General features: G+C 33.3%; 1 protein-coding gene across 9 annotated transcripts in view; it reads left to right on the top strand.

Annotated features, from left to right (window-relative positions):
* The first annotated feature begins 1,992 nt into the window (after positions 1-1,992).
* LOC105258840 (zwei Ig domain protein zig-8) overlaps positions 1,993-23,384 on the top strand; it is a 108,536-nt gene continuing 87,144 nt past the window's right edge. For 2 of the 9 annotated variants that reach the window (XM_025411640.1, XM_025411647.1), the window contains exons 1-3: positions 9,179-9,616; positions 15,733-16,106; positions 16,194-16,365. In XM_025411640.1, coding sequence (XP_025267425.1) covers positions 15,984-16,106; positions 16,194-16,365 — 295 coding nt within the window. In that variant the 5' untranslated portion in view covers positions 9,179-9,616; positions 15,733-15,983. Of the gene's footprint in view, positions 2,275-8,401; positions 8,758-9,163; positions 9,617-15,732; positions 16,111-16,193; positions 16,366-23,384 lie in introns of those variants that run through there. The other 7 variants (XM_025411644.1, XM_025411642.1, XM_025411646.1 and 4 more) reach the window with 7 other exon arrangements.

Consider the following 23,384-nt stretch of genomic DNA (forward strand, 5'->3'; position numbering starts at 1 on the left):
ATATATATATATATATATATATATATATATATATATGTTAAAGTTATACAAAAAATACATATTATTAAATAAAATATTAATTTTATATTTTATATATGTATATACATGTAAAAAATATTTTAATATAAATACATATTTTTCGTACTTTTAATGTAAACATGAAATATATTTAAAAAGTTAATAAAATTATAGTTTCACGTTATTGCGATATGCAATACACTGTCATATCAATATACATATTAAAGTTTAGATACATCATAAAACTTTTACAGACCACTAAAAATTTATCCAACTTTTTCGAGTATTTTTTTCTTTAAAGCGTAAAACGAATACTGTCTCACATCAAAATTATTGATTATTTCTTCTTTCAAATTCTTAAAGGGTAATGTGCGAGAACCGTTTATGGTAAAGATTTATCCAAATTGATCGATCAGATTGCAGTAGGTACTTTCAACTGCAGTTCCCTAAGATTTATATATATAAATCGGCGTCGAAGCTCGAAAAGTGGTGTTAAGCCGGCAAGACCATCGCGATACCCTACGTGATCCATTTCTTTCCTTGGGTTACACGCCGGCCCATCATCATCCGACGACTAATTGTTTCTTTCGTCGAGCACACGGACGGGCCACTCGATCACGCGGGATGATCTATAGCGGAGTAAATCTTGTTTAGCGAGATACAGGTGGTCATCCCGTACAGAGCGGGAATAGAGCTTGATGGATGGCCGGTACCGATCTTGCGGTGCCTCGTGGTTTAGACGCCAAACATACTGATACGTTAACGGTGGGGCGTTCGGTGTAGTTTAACAAAGCTTTGACGGACTCACGAGCCTCGTGCTCGTTTTATGGAGATGCATCGGCGCATTCTCGTTGCGAGATCCCATGTGTTTGACATTTGATCTCGCCGCGCATGTGCATACTCGCAGAAAGATTAGTTTGTTTTATTCAGTTGTGAGTATGTTAAAAAAGAATTATTTAAAAAATTCTTATGAGATAATATCCTAAGAATTTATAAATCCATGTTCACTAAAAATATCCATGCTTACTAAAAAATTTGCGAAAGGATGTTTTTTCCGCTCAATTTTTTTGCGATATACAAAAATCAATAATAAATTTATTTAAGAATCTATAAAAAATATATTGTAATATATGCATTTGTATGTGGATAGAAAAAATATAATTTTATATTTAAAATCTTATAAATATTTTTTAAAATCTTTAAATTATAATATATTAGGTAGCATAATTTTCTGTTTTCTGTCTCCCTTTGATTAATTCTGTTGATGTTGTAGAACCATTAAGCCTCAAGTCATCAATTTTTTTTCGCCGTCACACTATGATTTGTGAGATACAAAGTGTACCGCGCGTTTTTTCTTCGCATTTTTGAATGCATATGATTTTATATAGATCACTTTAACTATGTGTTCTCTTTTTTCCACTTTTTTGTCAACTACATTCTTTCCCACGTTACTTTTATCTTCAACTTTTAATTAAATCGACAAATAGTTTGAGAATTAAATATAAAAACTTTAAATATATAAACTTTTGAGAATTAAATATAAAAACTATTAAATATATAAACTTTTTAGAAAAATATTTAAAACTTAATGATTGATTTATTCTATCAAAGAATATTATTAAATCTATTAACTTTATAATAATCAAGAAAAAAATTCATTCAAAAATTAAATTTCATTTTATATCAATGAATTAAAAAGATTGTACGTGATACACGATTTTTTATTTCTAGTAAAGTAATATGTTATTTGCGTAAAAATATGATATAACAAAAAATGTGACGAAAAAATAAAAAAAATGACGTAAAGTCTGGGAGATTAATGTCCTGTGAAACTTTTTACGCGCGTTTATATAGAGGTGTATTTTGCCTAGTTGGTAAAGAGATGTAGATCATTGAATAATGATAGGATGTTCCATCCCATTCCATTCGCTTGTAGTCCCATCCTCCCTAGCACAACAGTCATCATGTCGTCGTGGTACGGATCACTTAGGGATCATTAGCTTTATGGCGCTTCCGTATGGTTAGCCGTTTGCGTACAAGTGAATATTGCTCAAATACACCGTGAAATCGCGTGACGGCAGTGAAATAAAAGGAAATACGCATGCATTATTTAATTAATATCCAAGAGTTATGAAAATAACGCATAAAAAAAACGTATCTCTACCAAAAAAAATCACTCGCAGAAGCGAGAAAAGAATGATACGGTAGAGTGAGAGGTAAAAAGTCGCAGTAAACTTAACGAATCGCGCAAAGAAGGTAGGCTACTTATTAAAGCATACGGTGAGAACCGTCAAGGAGGAAACAGGTCGCCAAATCCGGACGCTAACGGGATCGATTTAGCCGGAACGAAAAAGCCGCTCGGACCGCAACCGAGCAATTTCCGTCGCGGCGGGAACGATGATTAATTTTCCCGGCGATTCCCACGAAGAAACCCGCGACATACCGTTGCACGGTCGCGCGGAGCCGAATTAATCCAGATGTCACACGATATCCTTAGCTGTGCGTTGCGTCCGCAAGACCGGGTAACTCATCGCGTGTAACTGCACACCGCAAACGTATATCGCGGATATTATGTTACTGTATTTCATTACCAGGGGCAAGGAGCGGATATGGCGGCTGCAACGGCGTATTATCCTGGAGCGCGAGGTGAGCCCGCACGCGGCTCTCTCAGGAACAGAGGAGGATAACGCTTCCTCTTCATGCGGGTGTAACGCTCAGCTCCGACTTCCGGTCATTCCATTCAGCAATATCATCTTACGCGCTTCCTCCGTGACTCAAACTCTCCTCAGACGGGTCATAATCAAAGGCTTACAGCGCGCGCACACCTCTATAAGTCAGTCGTTGCTTCAACGCGACCGCACACCCCGATGTGCTATTTAATTACTATATGGCTCTCAGATACCTCATAAGTGGCTTTGGTATACAGTTTCCAGTATTAATAGCAATATGTATACACTCACATATACAATTATGCATACTGTATATGTATATTAGTATTTCATCCATGTTGTAATAAACTCTCTCCTTGAACACTGATCGAAGCCAGATATACTGTTTGTAGTCTCTTTGCCAGCGATTTTTGCTAGGTCACTAGGCAATAGTAGCCTATTTCATTAAATTGTGCAGTGGAATGGAATGTTCATGCATGATAGTACTTATATCGACAGAAATTTAATGGATGATATACATACAGGGTGAGTAATTTTAAATTACTCACCCCAATAACTTTCTTATTTTTGATTGTAGAAAGAAATGTTTCGAACAAAAGTTGTTTGACTCGAAGGTGGACAAGATGATGCCATTAGTTTGACTTTGAATAATTATTTGAAGATCACACGAAGATCACCTTTAATTTTTTAAATGGAACCGCGTAGTGTTTTGGAAAGCTCTCGAAATAAGCCAATGGCATCATCTTATGTCCCCCTTCGAGTCAAACAACTTTTGTCTAAAACATTTGTTTCTACAATCAAAAATAAGAAAATTAGTGGGGTGGGTAACTTAAAATGACTCACCCCGTATATATGTATATATTGTGTAATAATCGCTGCAAAATGTGCATCACTAAACGTGCATTGGAACTTACATGTATGAGATACTATTATAAGTAGATACAATTGTTTCTTTTTTGCTTTACTTCGCTTTATCTTTAAAATCTAATTACCACTTAAATTAACATTAAACAGATATAGTTTCACATAAACGGTCCGCCCTTAATGAGCACACCAAGTGCGCAAAACATATCGTTCCGATCCTGAAAGTATTATACCGCGTCTGGCTACATTTCTGGCCAGCGCAAAGAGAAACTAATTATATAACGTGATAACGAGATAATTTGGGTTCAGCCTGACGGTCTCGCATTTGTGCGCTCATAAAGAGAATACGATTATAAATAGAAATAGGGAGAATACATTAAGAGATACAAACTGTGTTTCATCGGTCGATTTCCATTATTATACTAATTTGCATGTTACTGACGATTTTTATAAAACCAAATTGCCATCTGCCATTACATAATTAACTTAGGAACTCTTGTACGCGATTTTATCTAAAAGAAGAAGAGAAAGAGAATATCAAGACATTGTAAGACAGTGATTATTCACTGTCGTCTATTATTTTTCGTCATCTTATCTCATGGAAGTGCGTAAATTAACACTGGACAAAAGACATTGTACGTGACATATAGGATTTTGCATATCAGACAGTATAAAAATGTAGTAAATTTCTAACTACAATCTTTGTAACTAAATTTTTTCTATCAGTCAAAACAGATAATTAAAAGATAATTAATTAAAGTTAAATCTGAAAACTATATATTTTCCATTATTTTCGGTCACGCAATTGCTATGAATACATATATCCACACATTTGGTTCAATTATACTTAATTACTTTAAAAGAGAACAGTCGAGTTATTTATGGAGAGCGGTGATTTAAAGCTTGCGATTCGTGGTAAACTTATACGAATTTAATTGAATTTAATTTGATGCCTCAACAGCAATCAATCGCGCAAGAAGTTAGAATCTATTTTATAACTGCGTTATTAAACATTCGAGTGATTGAATTTTAATCCTCGGAATATTTTTGGATTTTACGATAACGAGAGATGGAGCTGATTTATAAAAGTAGAAAAGGGAAACGCATGCTATCACTGCCGCTATTATATCTGCACGATATCTTTGTCCAATTATATTTCCAATTATTTTGCGAGCACATCCGGCTTACATCATAGTCCGCGCGTAACGTAGGCGCAATTTAATCATATATTTCATTTTCGACCAATTATAAAAACGGAGATGTGCCAGAGAATTCAATTGATTTTACGATCGGTATTTTTTAAAATAGCCCTTTATGTCTGCTATATTTTTATATATATTGCAATGGATTGCTTCCTAAATAATTCGTAAATCTGCATATTTTGTTCCATTCAATACGAGCATTATATCGTGATATATAACGACGATATAGTTTGCTATTAATGAGAATTCAAAGCGAATCGAAATGTTTCGCGATTGTTACGGAAGCAATAACATATATTGGCATAAATACGTACTAATACTTGCAAATCTAGATATTTTGTTAGCTTTTCTCTCTCTTTTATCAAAAATAATTTATTAACAATAATTTATTAACAATAATTCTACCAAAACTATTAAAAATAATGATTTAAAAAAATAAAAATATTCAATATATAATATTCTGGATTATATATATATATATATATATATATATATATATATGTATATATATCGTATATATACATACGTATATACAAATGCCATATTTTCTTTTTTTCCTTTATTTATCTGCTAAAGCTATATTTATATTTTACGTTTGTTGCTATTTCGCATACTTATATTGTAAGAGAATATTACTTTCAATTTTATTCAAATTCAGGTAGGATTAATTTGCCGTAAAACATAGAAGTTGTACTCTAATGAAAATTTCAATAGTTCCTTTAATGAGTTTTGAGCCCTTGATAATTAATTCTGCAAACTTATATTTCTGCAACCGAGTTAATTTCACCGACGCAAATTAGGAATTTAATCAAATCTCGGCAGTCATTTCGGCCGTGGCCACGCACAAAAATGGCAATTAAATCCGACATGCCGTTATTAAGTTCCACAAATCATTTACGCAATCTTACATTTCCCATGAAAAAGAAAAATGATTGAGAATTAATTATAATTTATGAATTTTGACGCTTTATTGCTTATTCCATTGTCCCTGCAGTCAATTATTTGTCAAGGCAATTTTGAAGCTATCAATAATTCCTTATCCCAGAAGCGTGATAAATGCTCCGATAATTATTCTCGCATACACGGTAGCACATGAAATCCATTCGACGTCTTTTCTTTTTTATCGTCAGCGAGGGGATAAGAAAGAATCGCGTTCCACGGATTACGCGGCATGGGTGGCACCATTTCTATTCATCGTGGAAAATAAAGCCGGTCTCGATCGCCGAGTTCCGATAACCATGAATATTTTATCTGCATAATATTTCTAACACACACGTTCAACCGCGCGTTTCATCACACTCGTGCACATATGTCGATTCTATCTCTTTCTCTCTCTCTCTTTCTTCCCATCTCATGTCTTGTTAGACATTACATATCCAGAGACGATAGCTATAACGTACGTCGCACTGCAGACTCGTATCGTATTCACGGCGGCGCCGATGTGTCGATGTAAACGTGTGTCCAGTGTGAATCGCAAATCTCACACTCACATCCGCGATTTTCGCACGAGCTGAAATGGGGCAGTATGCGATTTCGCGCGTGCTCAGGGGATACGGACATCGCGGATCGGACGCGAATCGCGATGATAACAAGCTTCATGGACCGCCGCGAAATGGGCCGAATGTAAAGTCAGGACGTCGTTATGATGCGTGTGATGGGTAATGTTGCGTGCCGAAAGTAATGTTGTTTGCCATGAAACGTTGTTAATAGACGCCTCGCGTTTCGCTGTCGTATGTCGCGCTACGATTTTATACGCGAATTTAATGTCATATCGTATACGTTGCGTGATGGTCGGTGTGTCGGGATATTAATGGCGAGACTCTACGTGGCGATATTTCCTGTCTGTTAAATGTTGCAATTATCAGCACAGAGAGCGTTAATCATTAGAATAGAAAGACAGAAAGATTTTTTTCGTTTCGCTGCAACAAAATACATAAGCAATGTAACGTGAATAACATTGCACAAAGCAAATGCCGACGATAGAAATTTAATTAATTAATTTGCCTGCCACGACGTGCTATTAAAAAATGCACTTAGCAAGTTGGTATACAAAATGTCGAGATGCAGAATGAAGACTAAAACCTCCTTTTCTGCGGTCAGAGAGGACTGTGGCGGAAATTTAAATTTACCCACGTACGGAAAACTTCACAAAGCTCAGTGGGCCGCTTAATAAAATTTTCCTACATACAAAAATTCCACGCGCGCCTCCTCTCGTGTTCACGTACAGGTACAGCTCTCAAGAGCGCCGAGAGCCGAGAGACGTAAAATCTCTGTCCCGTTCGCCGCGAGCGGGACACGAGCGCGTTGCTATGATTGCCCGTATTAGAAGGGGAGCACACGTTCGACGCAATGGCTCGCAAATTCTGTATGCATTCGTGGTTAGCGGCGTGCAACGCCGGAACGATCGATCGCGCGAGATATGCACGCTTGGATGCTGCGCTTTTGCACGCGGATCGAGTCGATGAACAGGCCGCGAATCCCCCGCGCGCGCTTGATACGTTACTACGTGTTGCCCGATAAGCAGAGTTCGCTGTGTGCAGATTTCAGCCCTTAACCCTTTAACGCTGCTTGCCTCGAATTGACGAGCCATCCGTTACGAGTGATTTATATGATTAAGCGGGGCGCAACGCCAGATTCATCATTGTGTGATTGCCGCATATTCATTGTAGCCAACAAAATATTTTTGCCTTTCTGTCGAATTTCGATCATTCTCGTTATCGTTGCATTGTATTATTGTCGTAACAAGGTGGTCAAATTATTTGTATGTCTATAACAATGCGCTACTTGGTAACTTGAATTAATAATAACGATGAAATTATATTAATAATTTTATTTCGGCAATTTATTTTAGTAATTTTATGTATAGTTCTAGAGAATATTTTGGAGGGAATATAGAATTTTTGTACAAACACATATTTTTGGGATGGTGAAATTATATTTATTACATTAATAATGTCAAATATGTAACTGATTAATATACTGACTGCATTAGCGTTTTTGGAATCCAACTGTAAAATGTATAACATTTATACGCTTCAAGTGGACACAGATTTAATTTGATTTCTCTTCTCTAAATTGGGCCACGCAAAATTCTTTTCTTCAAACGCTGCAATAACATAAAAAAAGGAATTTTATTTTTGAACGCAAATAAATTGCATCAAAAACTATTTCAATATTTTTCCTGTTAGTATTCTTATTTTTCTAAAATTTTGCTATTTTAATTCTTTGTTTTATCTTTTTGATTTTTTATTCAATTTCACCTAAACATTTCTAAGGGAAAGTCGTTTCGGAAATACAGAATATAATATGTACATAATAATCGTGTTAACGTATCGCATCTATAACTTGACCCTTTACTTCCCGTCTACCCTTTACAATATTAACATGATTCGCTGTATCACATTTCGGCGCCACGGTGCCTACAAAATGCGGGCTTCTCACACACACACAGATTATCGAGTTCTGTGTACACTTAACGTATCTTCGAGCTCCAAATTCATGAGAGACACCACTACAATATCGTGCGCTTCAACGAGGAAGGCAATTGGCCTTCCACCCGCACTGATTTCACTCACCCACACATGTTACACGCGTTCTCCTCCACGAGACGACAATTCACACCGGTCATCATTGTGGGCTACGCACACCAGTATCGCGTCTCGAGTGGATCGTCTCTAGTACTCGGTGCGAGGCACCACGCGGGGCTAGTTTGCCTCATGCACCCACAGTGCGTACGGCTGTTTTGTCACGCGTGCGGTCGACACGCGTGTGTGCACGTTATACGTCGTCGTCGTATTCGTCGGCTTACCTAAGTTTATTGTTAGAGGGACCGCGTACCGCACTGTAGACGGAGCTTGAGGAGATTTAGTGCGTCTCGCATGCTGCTCCGGGTATCACATGTGCCGGCTCTGATCTATCTCGATCGTTCTTCGGTGTTATATGGATATGAAAGACGTCTCAGTGATAATTCGTGGAAATATGTGTTAATTTAGATAGACTAGAAAGTATTTTACGAATTCATGAATGGAAATTAATTTATTTTTTATCATTATACATTGCATTGTTGTAATCTCTGATGGAATTATGAATAAGTGGAAATGGAACTATTATAATTCGTTTGACAATATAATTAATTTCAAACTAATGTTATAAAAATATAACGATGAAATGTTAAAAGATATTCATGATTAATAATTTAATTAAGTAATTTAATAGATAAAAAAAGGAGCAATCGACATTTTATTTTTATAAATTACTTTCGAATCATAAATATCCATTATAATCTTTTTCTATAAATATTTTTAAAAAATTTCATGCATATATATGTAACGAACTCGATATATTATTAATATGAGAATTTAAATTACTAATGAAATTGAAATAATTTAAGTTAATAATGATAAAGATAACGATGAATACGATAAAAAATGAAAAGGAAAAATAGATAAAAATACAGAGAAGGATATTTCCATGACGGTAATTAAAACCAAAATAACAGAATGACAAACGACTAATTTTAAATACACAGAGAAGGAGATGGAGCCGGACCAGAATACCAAAAGCAAATAAAAGTTGTCACAGTACGCACAGCTCCGACCTGTTTACACAGATTCCACAATTCTCTACCATTTTCCGTACTTTTCGTCACAAACCTGGAAATCAAGCGGAACGCAATAGCGAGATTCCGTGGGCATCGCACTATTGGAGAAACGCTCACTCGCTCCGGGTAGCGGTGGTGAGGGAGTGAAAAACGAGAAATTAGGATTTCGAGGACAGCAAAGTGCTTGGAACACGAAAAACCAATTGCACGAGAGCTCGAAGGGTTGGTGGAAAATGCGATAGCTTGATGAGGGTCCGAGAGTGGTGACGAAAGACATTGTTTACTTTAGAAATAGTGTTATTATAAATTTGTTTCACAAATATTGTTAAATATGAGTTTAAAATATTGCTAAACAATACTTGATAAATATCTCAATCTAAAAGATAATTGCAAATAATTTTGTTTAATTTTATTATAAAGTTAAATAATTAGTATAAAATAAATTTAATATAAATTATATTACAGAAAAAAATAAAATATATTGGAGTTAACTAAAGACAGTAATAGCTCAAATACATATAAAATTGATATGTATATTGATAGTTAATAGTTAATAGTTAATAGTTTTTTCAAACTATTAGATATTTCTGTTTCCTATCTCAAATTTTTCGTTCTGTAAACGATGCATTGATTTTCCTTTTGTTAAATGCAGTGTCAAAATATTGGAGAAAAGTGAATAGTCTCTTTTATTTTATTTCATATATCATTTTATTTTACACGCGAGCAAGAATGTCAATGCTTTTGAATAGAAGTATTAAATTTGCAAGACCATGCCATATAGTTGATTTAAGCAAAAACTCAAAACGTCCAAAAGAGGAAGTGTGCAAACATAAAGCTTGACATTCGGCGGAAATTTCGATACTGCAAAGTGAAATAGGCAAACCAATACTGTCGACAACATCGACCCTTCGAACCACAAAGCCGCGTCCTATACCGCCGCCCTGCCATCAAGAAGAATAAAAAGGCAAGCGGATGTCGAAAAAGTTTCGTCCTTTCGTGGAGAAGTCACCTGAACTGCCGTTGCTAAAATTACTCCACTAGAACCGCCCGCAAATCTCCGAGTCCTTTTTCGTCATCACGGGCGACCCGCCACGCGTTTTAACGTGCGTCGTTTCAAGCTTCATTCTCCTGGAACTAATACATGTTCAAATGTGTCGACAGTCCCATCTCCCTCAGCCACGATTTTGACATCATTACCTCTTTCGTTTTCTCTCTCTCATCTTTAAAATTTTAATTAAGTCCGGTAATTATGTAGGACGACGACAGAAAAGAGAAAGGAGAAGAACGCCGTTGTCGGCGTCCTGTATACGCGTGTTCTTGGGAATGTATTCGATATAAATAACATGTGGATGTAAAGGTCGCAAGATCTCGCGGTTTCCATCTGCTTTTAAATAGTCTTGTGAAACTTAGAAGATCGAAGAAAGATTTACTTGTTTCTAAGATAAGATTAAATGAATTGTTGGATATAAATAATATTTTTTTTATTTTGAGAAAAAAGATGATAAGATATTTAATTTAATCCAAGAGAGTCTATGAGAGAGAGAAAGAGAGAGAGAGAGAAAAAGCAAGCAAGATATTATCAATTTTTCAATCTTTATAATTATATCTTTCTTCGGATCAAGAACCAAATCTTGCATGAGAGGAATTTCGATTTATTTAAACACAATATATCGTTCCATTTTTACTACGACGTATGCTTCACATTCTGTACATATATTTTTATTTTTTTCTGACTCAAAATTTATTCCTTGAGAAAATTCATTTTTATATATTCGCGTCGTTTTTTCGCAAAAATTACTCAATGTTATTTTTTGCTCTCGTTTTATTTACGTGAGCCTTCTCTCGCTTGATGATGTCATATAAGTATTTGAATTTTAATTTGTCTCGTCCTGAAAATTTCGTTATTCCCAGCGTGCTTGTACGCTGCATGTCGTACATTCACGCCATGTTATCGTGTGCGCACACGTAGGTGCATACACTACACACAGACATTTTATGCGCCCTCAGTTTTATGTCCCACACTCTACACCTGTGCAACACACTCGCTCACTATCTCCAACCCGCATCTCGCTCCTTCGCTCATTCCCCATCAAGCTCCGTAGCTTAACAAGGGCATTAATTAATAATACCTCCCAGGGATAATTTGCGCCTGCTGTCTTGCATCAGCATTGCTATTGTCCACGAGGTCGGCGTCTACCCTTTGTGTCTGCATCGCGGTGCATCTTAAAATTGACCCGGCGCCATCTCCATGCTCAACAGACACACACACATACATACCCTGAGGACAAATGATGGTTTTCCAGACGCGGTCTTAGAAGTTTATGAAAAATATTGAAGATAGGATAACAGTACAATCTGAAAAAAATTATTTTCTTCAAGTTGATACACTTTTGTGAGAAATATATCTGATTTTGAAAAACATTTCGATTTTATAAAACTGTAAATTCTTGATAAATATATGAAATTTTTTATTACAGATTTTATTGCAGTGCTAGATACTAGAACAAGATTAGCTGCAATTATGCATACTTGCAACGAAAAATATTATGAATAGCTCGGTGTTGTAGTCGTTTCACTAATTTGCAACGTAAACTTCCAAGTTATATGAGTATGTAAAATACGCAGTGGTTTATGAATTCTATTTTTAGTATGCTATTTTTTGAAAGCACAATTCCACTATGAGTACAAATACATTATTTACAATAATATTTCTAGATAAAGATAGGATATGTAGTACATAGAATATAAAAAAAAATAGAATTTTATATAAAATACAAATTTTTCTTCCATAGGAAAAAAAGAATTTTCTTTTATATATGACTTTTTTCAAATGTATTTATATGTTTGCTCCAATTTAGTTTCATTAATTTTTATTAATATTATTATTGTTTTATTCTTTCGGTAGAGAGAAATTTTTATAAGATATTTGCATTATCGAGAGATTTTTAATTTATACTTGTAATTATTAAATAAACGTTTATGATTTTAATAGTTAATATATAATAACATTATAGATGAAACTTTATTAAACAATTCAAGACTAGTAAAATCAATAAAAAAATAATGGATTGTGAATAAGAAAATTTGATTTGATGAAACATTTCATAATTTTAATACTAATATTTTAAAGATTGACATTGCTCAAGTCATATATTATTATTTTCCCTTACTTAAATTTTTAGTAGAATGGTTTGGTTAAAAAACCTTCCGACATTAGGTCACATGAGTACTTCAGGTTTACTAAACGCGTACTACTGTAAGCTCTGGAGGAGTTATGCATTTGTCACAACTGCTTATATATATATATATAATATGCGCATTTTATTTATTGAAATTTATCTGTATGATTTTCATTATTGTATAAATTAACCGATATTAAAAACAAAATTTATTTTATTTTTGATGTAGATTTCGCTATATTTTGAGTTTACCGTTTTATTTTATCTAGTTTAACACATTTTTCCTTAAATTACATCATAATATTTTCAAGTCGGTATACTTTTTGTGACCGCGTGTTTCCGAGTTTTCGATTGAAACAGTAAAATTAAACATTTTAGATATTGCAACTCACATTCGCAGAATAACGTTTTTATTGATCACATTTTTATTGATAAAAAAAAAATTGTTATTCTATCGAGCCAAAAATCAATACTAAAATTTAGATTTTTGGCGAAACTGACACTATTTTCAATTAAAAGTGATGTTATTTTATCTCTAAATTTCTCGTTATCATTTATTGAATATTTTACTGATGAATAATTTTGAAAGAATAATTTCTTTTTCTTTTGTAATAATGATTTTGTAAAATGAAAATTTTGTTTGGAGAAATTTAAATACGTTTGAATCGCAAATGAGAATGGTCATATTTTATATTAAAAAATAAATTCTATCGTAATATATTTTTTCATTGAGCTGTTCCATACATTTATTTTAACTTGGGTTATAAAGAAAGTATTTCTTTTCATGTCGTGGCAAGTAATTTCCTAAATTTTCTGACATATAAAGATCTCGAAAACAATGATAATGACGACGATGTACTGTTATAAAGCCATCTGACGAATTAATTAATGGAGAACTGTCATTATATCTAACTGCGGTTTAATTTGAACAGGATCAATTTACTCTCATATAGCGCAACTGTGTTGCTTTTTGTATGCCAGGGATCAATAAGTCTTTGACCAGAAATGTGTTCATTAGCGGAAAATCGAGACTTTTAGATGGAAATTAACGAGGTTGTTTTGAAGCATAGTTAGAGGTGAAACGCGCTGCTTCCACGATCCATCCGCCCCCAATTAACCTACATGCGGATAAAATTCAGTAACGTTGTTACTGAATACAGAAATAGCTACACATTTTAATTAAAATCGAACAAAATTTAATATATAGCAATTTATTATTACGTTAGGATTACAGTGATTGACAATTGATCTTGTTTTAAGCTCGACATTATTAATTACGGAAAGATTACATATGTCGCAAAGTTATAATTATTGTATAAAAAATATCTAAACATCTTTTGCAATACGTTTGTCTGTTTCGTTATGCGACCACTAACAATTTATCTTTGAAATATAATATATAAAAAAATATAATATATCTTTGAAATATAATATATCAAATATATGTTATTGTATAATTAATTATTTCTGAGGAATCGTCGTGGAATTAAAAGTTTCTTATTAAACAAGTAATATCATTTTAGCAAGTATATGAAAAAGTCGCGTTATGAATATTATATAGTAAAAATAAATATACGATATTTACTGGAAACAGCCAGAATTAAGTTAATAATAGTTCATTGATTTAATCTAACTTAAATTTACAATAGCTAATTTCCCTCACAAATTAAAACATGTCTTTGTTCTAAATAAAGAATGTAAATCGCGTAAGAATTATTAACAAAACAGAGAGCGCTCTCTTCTCTTCAACCAATTTTTAGTCATATAAATTAAAGTAATAATTTAGTCGTCATAAATTAATTTAACCATTTAAAATGGTAGATTTTATCGTGGTAAATGGAATTCTGTCTTAAATATTCATAATGAGTTCAGTTTCTTTAGGAATTACATAGCTAATATGCGGTCTTTATTATCTACATAATCATATAAACGGAATAATTAGAAAATTACTTTGGCAAACACTGTGTAAATTACTGTTATCCATTCGTAATGATAGTATGATGTAGAAATTTAGGTGGCCGCCATTTAACTCCGTGCTGATCCATTTTATTGTGAGCAACGTGAATAATCGCGAAAATTAACTGCCAAAATTTATGACAAACGTAATGCATTCATATGAGCGAACAGGTATAATACATCGCATATCCGAATCTTATTGTTGGTATCGCATGCCAGAGACATGCTGAAATCGCATAAACGGATGCCATTTATCATGCTGCCAGATCTTACTATGTTGGATGAGTGACAGCGCGTTAAATTTAGCATTAATGATGCGGTTCGAGGTATCGCTATCGTGAAACGGAAGTTCGTTAATTAGTTATCGTGGCGAAAAGTGTACAACAACTTATACCACGTTCCACGCATCACGTTGTCTTCATCGCGATGAATTTCAATTCTCTGTTATGATAAAAGATGCAATTAGAATTCAATCTCGATTCACATTTATATGTCTTAAATGCGCCGCATACTTTTCTGATCGATTATTAATTTCTACGATTCTAAGTTTGTCATAGTTAAATCAATGTGAAAAATGTATATTTTAATATATATTTTTTATAATATAGATGAAAATAATAATATTTTAATTAAAAGTTTTTTTTAGGTTTTTTGATGTTTATTTGATGTTTATTTCTAAGTTAATTGAAAGAAAATATAAATAACTTGAAATATGTGTGTAATTAAGTTATATTACTCTTATTTTGGCTTACTGTTGTTTTATATATACGTAGATATCTTTATTTTATATTATCTATATTATAAAAATTTGACAGATAATTGCAAATATAAAATTGTGTGGGGATAAATATCTAATTCGAAATTATTATCCTCGAAAAAGTTATATATCTATACATCATAAATATTATCAAAAGAAAATATAGAATTTTGCTGGCAATGTTCCAAAGTACGTAGCTTAAAGTGCACCCTTAGATAAATAAGATACTCTGCAACGTAATAGAAAAATAAGAGAATTTAAAATTGCTTGTTTCCATATCTCTAAAAATAATTATATATACATATATATTGAACAAATTATATATACATATATATTGAACAAAGTAAAATAATTATATATACATATATATTGAACATCCTATGCATCCTTCATCGTTGAGAGAAATTTGACTAATACATAAATATTGTTTCTACAATTATTTCTAATTATTATACATCTCATGCTAACATACAAAATACTATTGTAGAGAAATCACAAAACAGAAATTAAACGCTTTTTATGCGCAAAGTGGGGGAATTAGTTTCAGTGAATTTGGATTGTGCCAAAAGTTCAGTGGATTCATTTACGAGTGTAATTTCTCCGTGCAACACGAGATAAAAGTGCTACAATAACAAACCGTATTGTGAGAAAGAAAGATCGCTTCGTGTGTAACGTTCGTAAGCTGACTGTGTGCGCAATGTAACTATTCGCCATGCCCGATGCAATCGCGTCCTATTAATGAATGCAGCTCGCATCTGCGGCACGCGCGTTAAGATCGTTACGAAATCTTGCGTCACGTGTGCGAGAATCGAAAGCCAGGCGGAAGGAAGGAAGGAAGGAAGGAAGGAAGGAAGGAAGGAAGTAAGTAAGAAAGGAAGGAAGAGAGAAAGCACGCGCGTTAAGCATTATTAAACTTCTCGCGCTCTAATCCGGGTGTAACGCGCGCAGTTTACGTGGTTGGAACGAAAACTATGCGGCACGATGAAGGGGCTAAGGAGAATCGGTGGTGGCCTACCGAGCGGGAAAAAGTTGGATTACTGCCAGAAGATGTGTCAAGCTCGAGGAATATTGCTGGTGTACTTGACTATCTGCGCTTCGCTGCCGGATGCTATTTTCACCGGTTAGTATCGATGATTCTTTTTACGACCGCGCGATATTTCGTCGTCTTCCAATTTCTATATTTCAGCGACACGAGCTTTCCTTGTTGGAGCAATTGCATAATTCATGCAGTTATCGGTCATTTGTAAAATTATAGTTTTCCGAATCTTACATGCGTGAATATAACATTAATTTTTTAACGCATAATAACATGTGCTAATTTTTCTATCGAACGTCTTTGATTCTATTCGGTAGTGTATTTCTAATATTATTTCTTTATGGATAACAAATTTTAATTTATTTCTCATTTATTTAATTATAAATTTATTTAATAACAAATATAATTATAAATTGATTTAATTATAAATAAAAATAAAATTAAATAAAACTTATTAATAAGTATAAGCTTTTTTATTGGCTTTAAAATGCATGCTACGATAGAATTTTTGACTTTTAGCAAATGTTATGCAAATACTTTATTTTTATTAATCTTAGTATAGTACAGTTTCATCATAAAAATCTGTTGTTGTTCGCTAGAAAATAACTCACAAATGACACTACCACCGTCAGTAATGCCGAGCATAATGACGATATGATTTCTACGTCGCTGATGCAGAATGCGGAAGTGGAACTTTTCTGCAGTCGTTCTTTAATATAAGGTCTCGCGGTCTCACCTGAGAAATGAAGAGCATAAATCATGGTGCTCATCAAGCCTCGCGTGGTCTCAATTTTGCAAAACTTTTCCCACAAATCTTTGCCGCCCGCCTTGGGCGCTGTCATCTCCATCTTTTAAAGATTAGTTTAATGTCGTTCGTGATGCTTGCCGTACTTCAACTTTATAATGAGAAAGTCACTAAGATGGGATGAAATAAGCAATAACACTTGGTATACATAATGAAAATACAGAGCATCACATTGAATTTATTTTTCAAAGTTCATACATATTATTTTGTCTAATAATAATTTAAAGTTATTTGATAATGATGTGTGACGTAGTAATAATAATATTTTATTTAAAGAGCAAATTTTACTAAATTAAACATATATAAAAAAGAGGTGTAAATATTATTGACTCACTTTAATTTAATTTGTAATTAATGTGTAATAAATTAATAATTGCAATGTTTAAAACTTATAGCTTTTTCACATAAATTCTTGATGTAATTAAATTTATGATTTTATATATGATTTTATTTAAGTCATTTAACAAGAGATTCGCGTAATAATATATTACAAACAATTTGATGATAAAATTTGCAACATGTATATTTGTCAGAGGCTAACTAAAATACATTTAGACTTCTGAGACAATTCGAGCACTGGTCCCATTAAAAATAGACTTACCAGATCCGACAGAGCTATAATAGAAATACATCGCTAATTCGGTCACTATAATATCATAATAAAACCAATATATCGTGACTGATAATTATAACTTTTTTCGCTAAATTATTTCCATTCTTAGATATGTAAAATTATGTCAATACTGCATGACTTTTAGGCCGATCTTGTAATCTCTTTTTCAATTATATAATATTTTATGATTTTTAAATTAAAATGTCTTATAATTTTATTACATACAATTATATTCTTACATTTTTTTTTATATATGTGATAGTAAATTTGAGTATATTTAATTTTTGTACCTAAAACTTTTCCCTTAATCTCGTTTCAGATTTACTATGAATTAAAAAAAAATATATAAGGTTATGCATTCTTTCATTTTAACGTCGGAAGTGCGTGACTAGAAATGTAAATTAAGAGAAACGACTCTTGTAAAACGCGAGGGTAGTATTAGAGGATGTCCTCAGACGCACTCGAACGCGAACACGACTCTATGTGTCGAGATATGCAACCCGTAACGCTTCACAGGCAAAATAGGAACTAATTAAGCACACGAGAGTTTAAACGAGGCGCGGCACCAGCCGTAGTGCAAATTGCAAGTCGTATTAACAATTATCTCGTAATTGTCTACAGTACGCTCAGGATTTGTAAAGCTAGAATTAAATTCGCAAGTAACGCTGGCTGGCATTTCGTGTCTCGGTTCCGCGTGTTTCTTTCTGAGTGCATATTTCTCAGTCTATTTTTACTCAAATCTTTACTATTATATTTCTCCCTTTGACATTTCACTCAAAGGTAAGGAGAAAAGTGAATTCCGCAATTCTCTTTTCAGAAATAAAATATAGCAATTTTACACACGTGTGAAAATCATGCAAATATTTTTTTTATTACACAATAATAGAATATTATTTATTGTACACCTTCAAAAACATATTATGTTCACGTGTAAATAAACACGCGTACGTGTATGAAATATTAAATTATTTTTCGCGTTCTTGAATATAAATAAATATATATGTTATAATATAATATAACAGTAGCTATTATATGTATTATAGCTATATTATAATAATAGCTATTACATTATAATTATTATATAATAATTTAGAATAATAATAGTTATTATATAATAATTTTATATGCAAAAGGATATGTTAAAATATTATGTTATATATAATTAAATTAAAATTTTATAAATAAGAAAAAGCATTGACGTCGCAAATCTCAATATCTTACTTTCTTGTGCATCATTATTTTGGCTGCAAAAATGGCATCATTTGAAAAATATTTTTCGCAAAGTATTAAAATTTCTATCACATCATTATAATTATAAAAGAAAACTTTTTATTGTAAAAAGCTTTCTTATTAATTATAATGATATATGATAGAAATTTTAACGTTTTGCGAAAAATATTTTTCAAATGATGCCATGTTATTTTTGCAGCCAAAATAACGATGCGCAAGAAAGTAAGATATTGAGATTTGCGACGCCAACGCCTTTTTTCTGTAACGTATGTTTTTATGGAGCATTGGCTTTATGACGACCATATGCTACTATAAAAGCACACGTACACATGTGTTCGTGCATTCGTGAAATTCCAACGTTTCTAAATGCACGCGACTGTGTAAAATTGTGTCAAAGGAAACACGGGTGATAGCTTACGCTTTTATATGCTGCGCTCAGCTTGATCCTCTTCAATATCAAATATTGTTCGTACATTTGTACATTAAAGCTTAAATAAATTAGTTTTCAGATAATATAACATGTTATAAATTAAATTCTTTAGTATTATAAATGGAATGTTATATATTATAAATGAAATTCTGCGAATTAATGCGTATTGTTTATAACAATTTCACGCGTGTCAAAATAGAAATTTAATTTTACTCTTGAGAAATTACCAGTGTTTTTCTTTTCCACTACATTATAACTTTTTCAATCTTATGTATTATAAATCTTATTTAAAATATATTAAACAAGTTTTTCAAAGTTTAAATACTTGAATTCTCAGATGAGGTATTGCGCTGAGAAACATAGTAGTCTTATTGTTAGTCTTGGTCAAGTGCTTGTGCGAAGTTTACTTACCTCTGAAGGAACAAGAGAGATGCATTAATTGGTTTCTTGAACCGAGCGTCACATTTGAAGTTCCCTGCAAACTAAACATCTGGTTTTAGCGGTCTAAACATTCGGATCCCATGTTGATTTCCACACGTGGGGAGAACATCCAAACCGGGATAATATTTAACTGATATTTGAATCTGATGCCCCCTAAGCTCGAAGTGAATTTATTCGCTTTATGAAAAATATAATTTTTATCTTTTAGATAAAATACAATTTACTTGTATTTTCATTTAACATATTTTAATTCGACGAAAACAATTTTTATGCAAAATTCAAATATATAAATTTGTCTCTCTTTTTAGAGAATAATATATTATAAATATCTCTTTTTATACATATACACATGTATATAATTCTGATCATTTACCAATCCGGTTTTCTATGAAACTGAAAGCACAAAGCAATTTCTGAGCGATACAGTCTATTAGATAATCGCATGAATATAAAGCTATCAGAAATAGCAGGATAGCAACCTCTTCAAAGAGGAGAAGCTGTTTTACATTTACCGTAATGGTGGGGCAGAAAATTCGATTCACTTCTACTCGATTTTCCCCGAGACAATGCTAGCAACGTATCGCCGAAAGGGAGAACCAAAAACAAACTATCCTCTACTGTATTCGTCTGGCGGAAACGAACCGCGTGTCTATCAATAGAACGAGCTGCAACTCGATTTGTCTTGCTCGCAGTGAGAGCAAATACACAAACAGTTGAAATGCAACATTAATTCGAAATAAAAGTATTGCTTTTTCTCATTTCTTGTGTTATGCTCTCTAGCTCGCTCTGAAAAAAATACACTGACAGTAATAAACAAGATTAATCAATGAATTATCGCGAAATAATGTTTGGGGTGTACACAAAAATTAAAATTTTATTGCAAAATGGAGAAAGAACACGACTCTGTATTTTGCTCGAAAATTTGCGGTTTCGCGAGACACATGATCTCAAAAAGGACAGATGACTTGCAAAAGTTTGGTAACTGTTGTTCCCGGCAGGGACTATCGAGTTTGGTTGCAAAGCGTCGCGAAACGCAGTTACTCGACATCGAGACAACCGAAAACAAAACTCGCAGCGTTCTCGGTTCCTGTGTCGGAAACGCATCGCGCGGTTAGCCATAAAGAGGATCGCGGTGGAAGCGAGCGAGGAGTAGCCCGGGCGCCGGCAGTTACTTACGCTTAGGACGATTTACCTTAATTAATTAACCGGCGTTGTGACGGGGCGCTAATTTATGCTCATAGAATGATTCACCGCCACTTCTGGGCGGATTGTGGTTTAACCTCCTTCTTACTCGGGCTCGACCGTCGACAGCAACCCCGGCAAAATTCAACCCCGTCGCGCTTCGTCTGACGGATGAGCCGCGCTAATTAGAAGTCAGATCGTTTCGAATCGCGGTCAAAAATTCGCGCGGACATGTCCAGCCCCAGGGAACGATGTTACGACGCGACACGTGTCTCGCGAAAGCGCCTCGTTGACATCTCTCGCCTTTTTTTTCTCCTGAAACCGCTCTCGAAATATCGCAATATTTTATTCAAATTAATATATTTGATCCGTTAGATATAATTTTCCAATTAAATACAATTGAAAATAAATATAACGACATTTTCTCAAAAGACTGTCATTTCATATGATCTTCACCGGAGGAACATTCTACACCTATTTGTAGGACAAATGATTATAATTGTATAAGCGGTTTATAATGATGTGAAAACATTTGTTCTTCTATACAAAACGAATTTCACGCATTACACCGTAATACCTTTCGATAACAATGAGATAAATGCCACGTCCGGCACTAGGCAATATTATTTCCGCAGATTTACACGTTAAATTAAACAAGGTAAAGCAACATTGTTGCACTTTCTCGCTTCTTGTTATTTTATCTCGAGCCAATCTCGCGAAGTAAATTTTATAGATACATTCCTACTCAAATAGTTTGAGCTGTTGCATGTATCCGCAAATATATGCGCGAGGAACAGCAAAGACAAATTGGAGATTCTTTCTAATGCCACTAACTTTATTAACAAAACCAGATAGAGATGCACATATATGCTATAGACTTATACACTTACATACACTTGCATTAGAACTCATATATATGTTTTTCGATATATATCGATGCATTGATATTAATTTAAATCAGTCATATAGTCTATGATATGAGAAAAAGAAAGAGAGAGAAAAGAAAAAATTTTATTAATAATTAAGTTCATAAAAAAGGCAAACATCTAAGCACAGCATAATAAATTTACATGAAATAGATTATATGAAGCGAAATTTAATTTAATATTAATATAAGATATTAACATAAAAATTTGTGTTGAATTAAGAATATAAAGCACAAATATACTACATATTTTGATATATCAAAGTCATCGCTGTTAAGAAAAATATTAAATAAGCTAACAGATAATTTTAAACAATTAATTAAACAAATACGTAACATCTAATTTTTATCATATATATCTTTTCATTCAATATTTCTAATAATATTTCTAATAATATTTTAATAATAGAAATGAATAGTATTTCTAATAATATTTTAATAATAGAAATGAATAGTATTTCTAATAATATTTTAATAATAGAAATGAATAGTATTTCTAATAATATTTTAATAATAGAGACGAATATTTTGTCTTCAAGTATAAACAAATATTTCCTTTAGTTATATTTTTCGAAATACTCACTCTTTGGTCGATTGAAGCAAAATCATTTGCTTGAAATCTACCTTTTCTCCGAATCATTTGCTTGAAATCTATCTTTTTTCCGAATCATTTGCTTGAAATCTATCTTTTCTCCGAATGCATTCAAATAAATTTAAAAGAGATTTAATTCTGATGTTACTGATGTATTAATTGTGCCATGAAATCCTATGAAAGTGTCGATAAAACTGGAACGAATCGGGCGCACTAGACATCGATACAACGCGGAGAAAAAGAGTGGTTAAGTGAAAAAGAGTGGAGTCCCGCAGTCGATTCATCGGGGATGCGACTTCACATAAACAGGAAAACATTCGTTTGTCGCAGCAGATCCGTATTCGCGCGCGACACATTCACGCGAGATGCCTCTAAATCACAGTAGCACAGTCGAGTTAACGGGTTACAATCCGTGTATCGGTCTAGTGCTTGCCAGCGAGGGCTTGGCAAGCCCTTTCCCAGGCTCGTCGACGAAGTTCGCTCGAATCCCCATTTCGTCCTTGTGACACCACCGTTCCATGCTATTTATAGATTAATTACGGTACGTTAGATCGATGTCTATGCGCGTGACTGGAATTCGATTGACATAGATGATGGGACTCGCGAATTCTGCATGCTGGAAAGGACATGTGATGGACATTTTAGGGACGCTTAGTTAGGGGAAACTTTGGTATTGTGGTAAAATTATAGTGCGAACGATAACGAATTGTCGCTGGATGAATTGAGACAGTCTATAAATACTGGCTTGTCACGATCCGTTAATAGAACGAAGGAAATAAATAAAATCTCGCGTTCTCTTTCAAAAAAATAAAGAAAAATATATTTTTCATGTTTTAAGATTCTTTTTTTAAATCGATATTTTAAGTCGAACAATGTTTTAGCAAA

This window comes from Camponotus floridanus, unplaced genomic scaffold (assembly GCF_003227725.1).
Source record: "Camponotus floridanus strain SB8 unplaced genomic scaffold, Cflo_v7.5 scaffold41, whole genome shotgun sequence".
Classification (NCBI taxonomy): Eukaryota; Metazoa; Arthropoda; class Insecta; order Hymenoptera; family Formicidae; genus Camponotus; species Camponotus floridanus.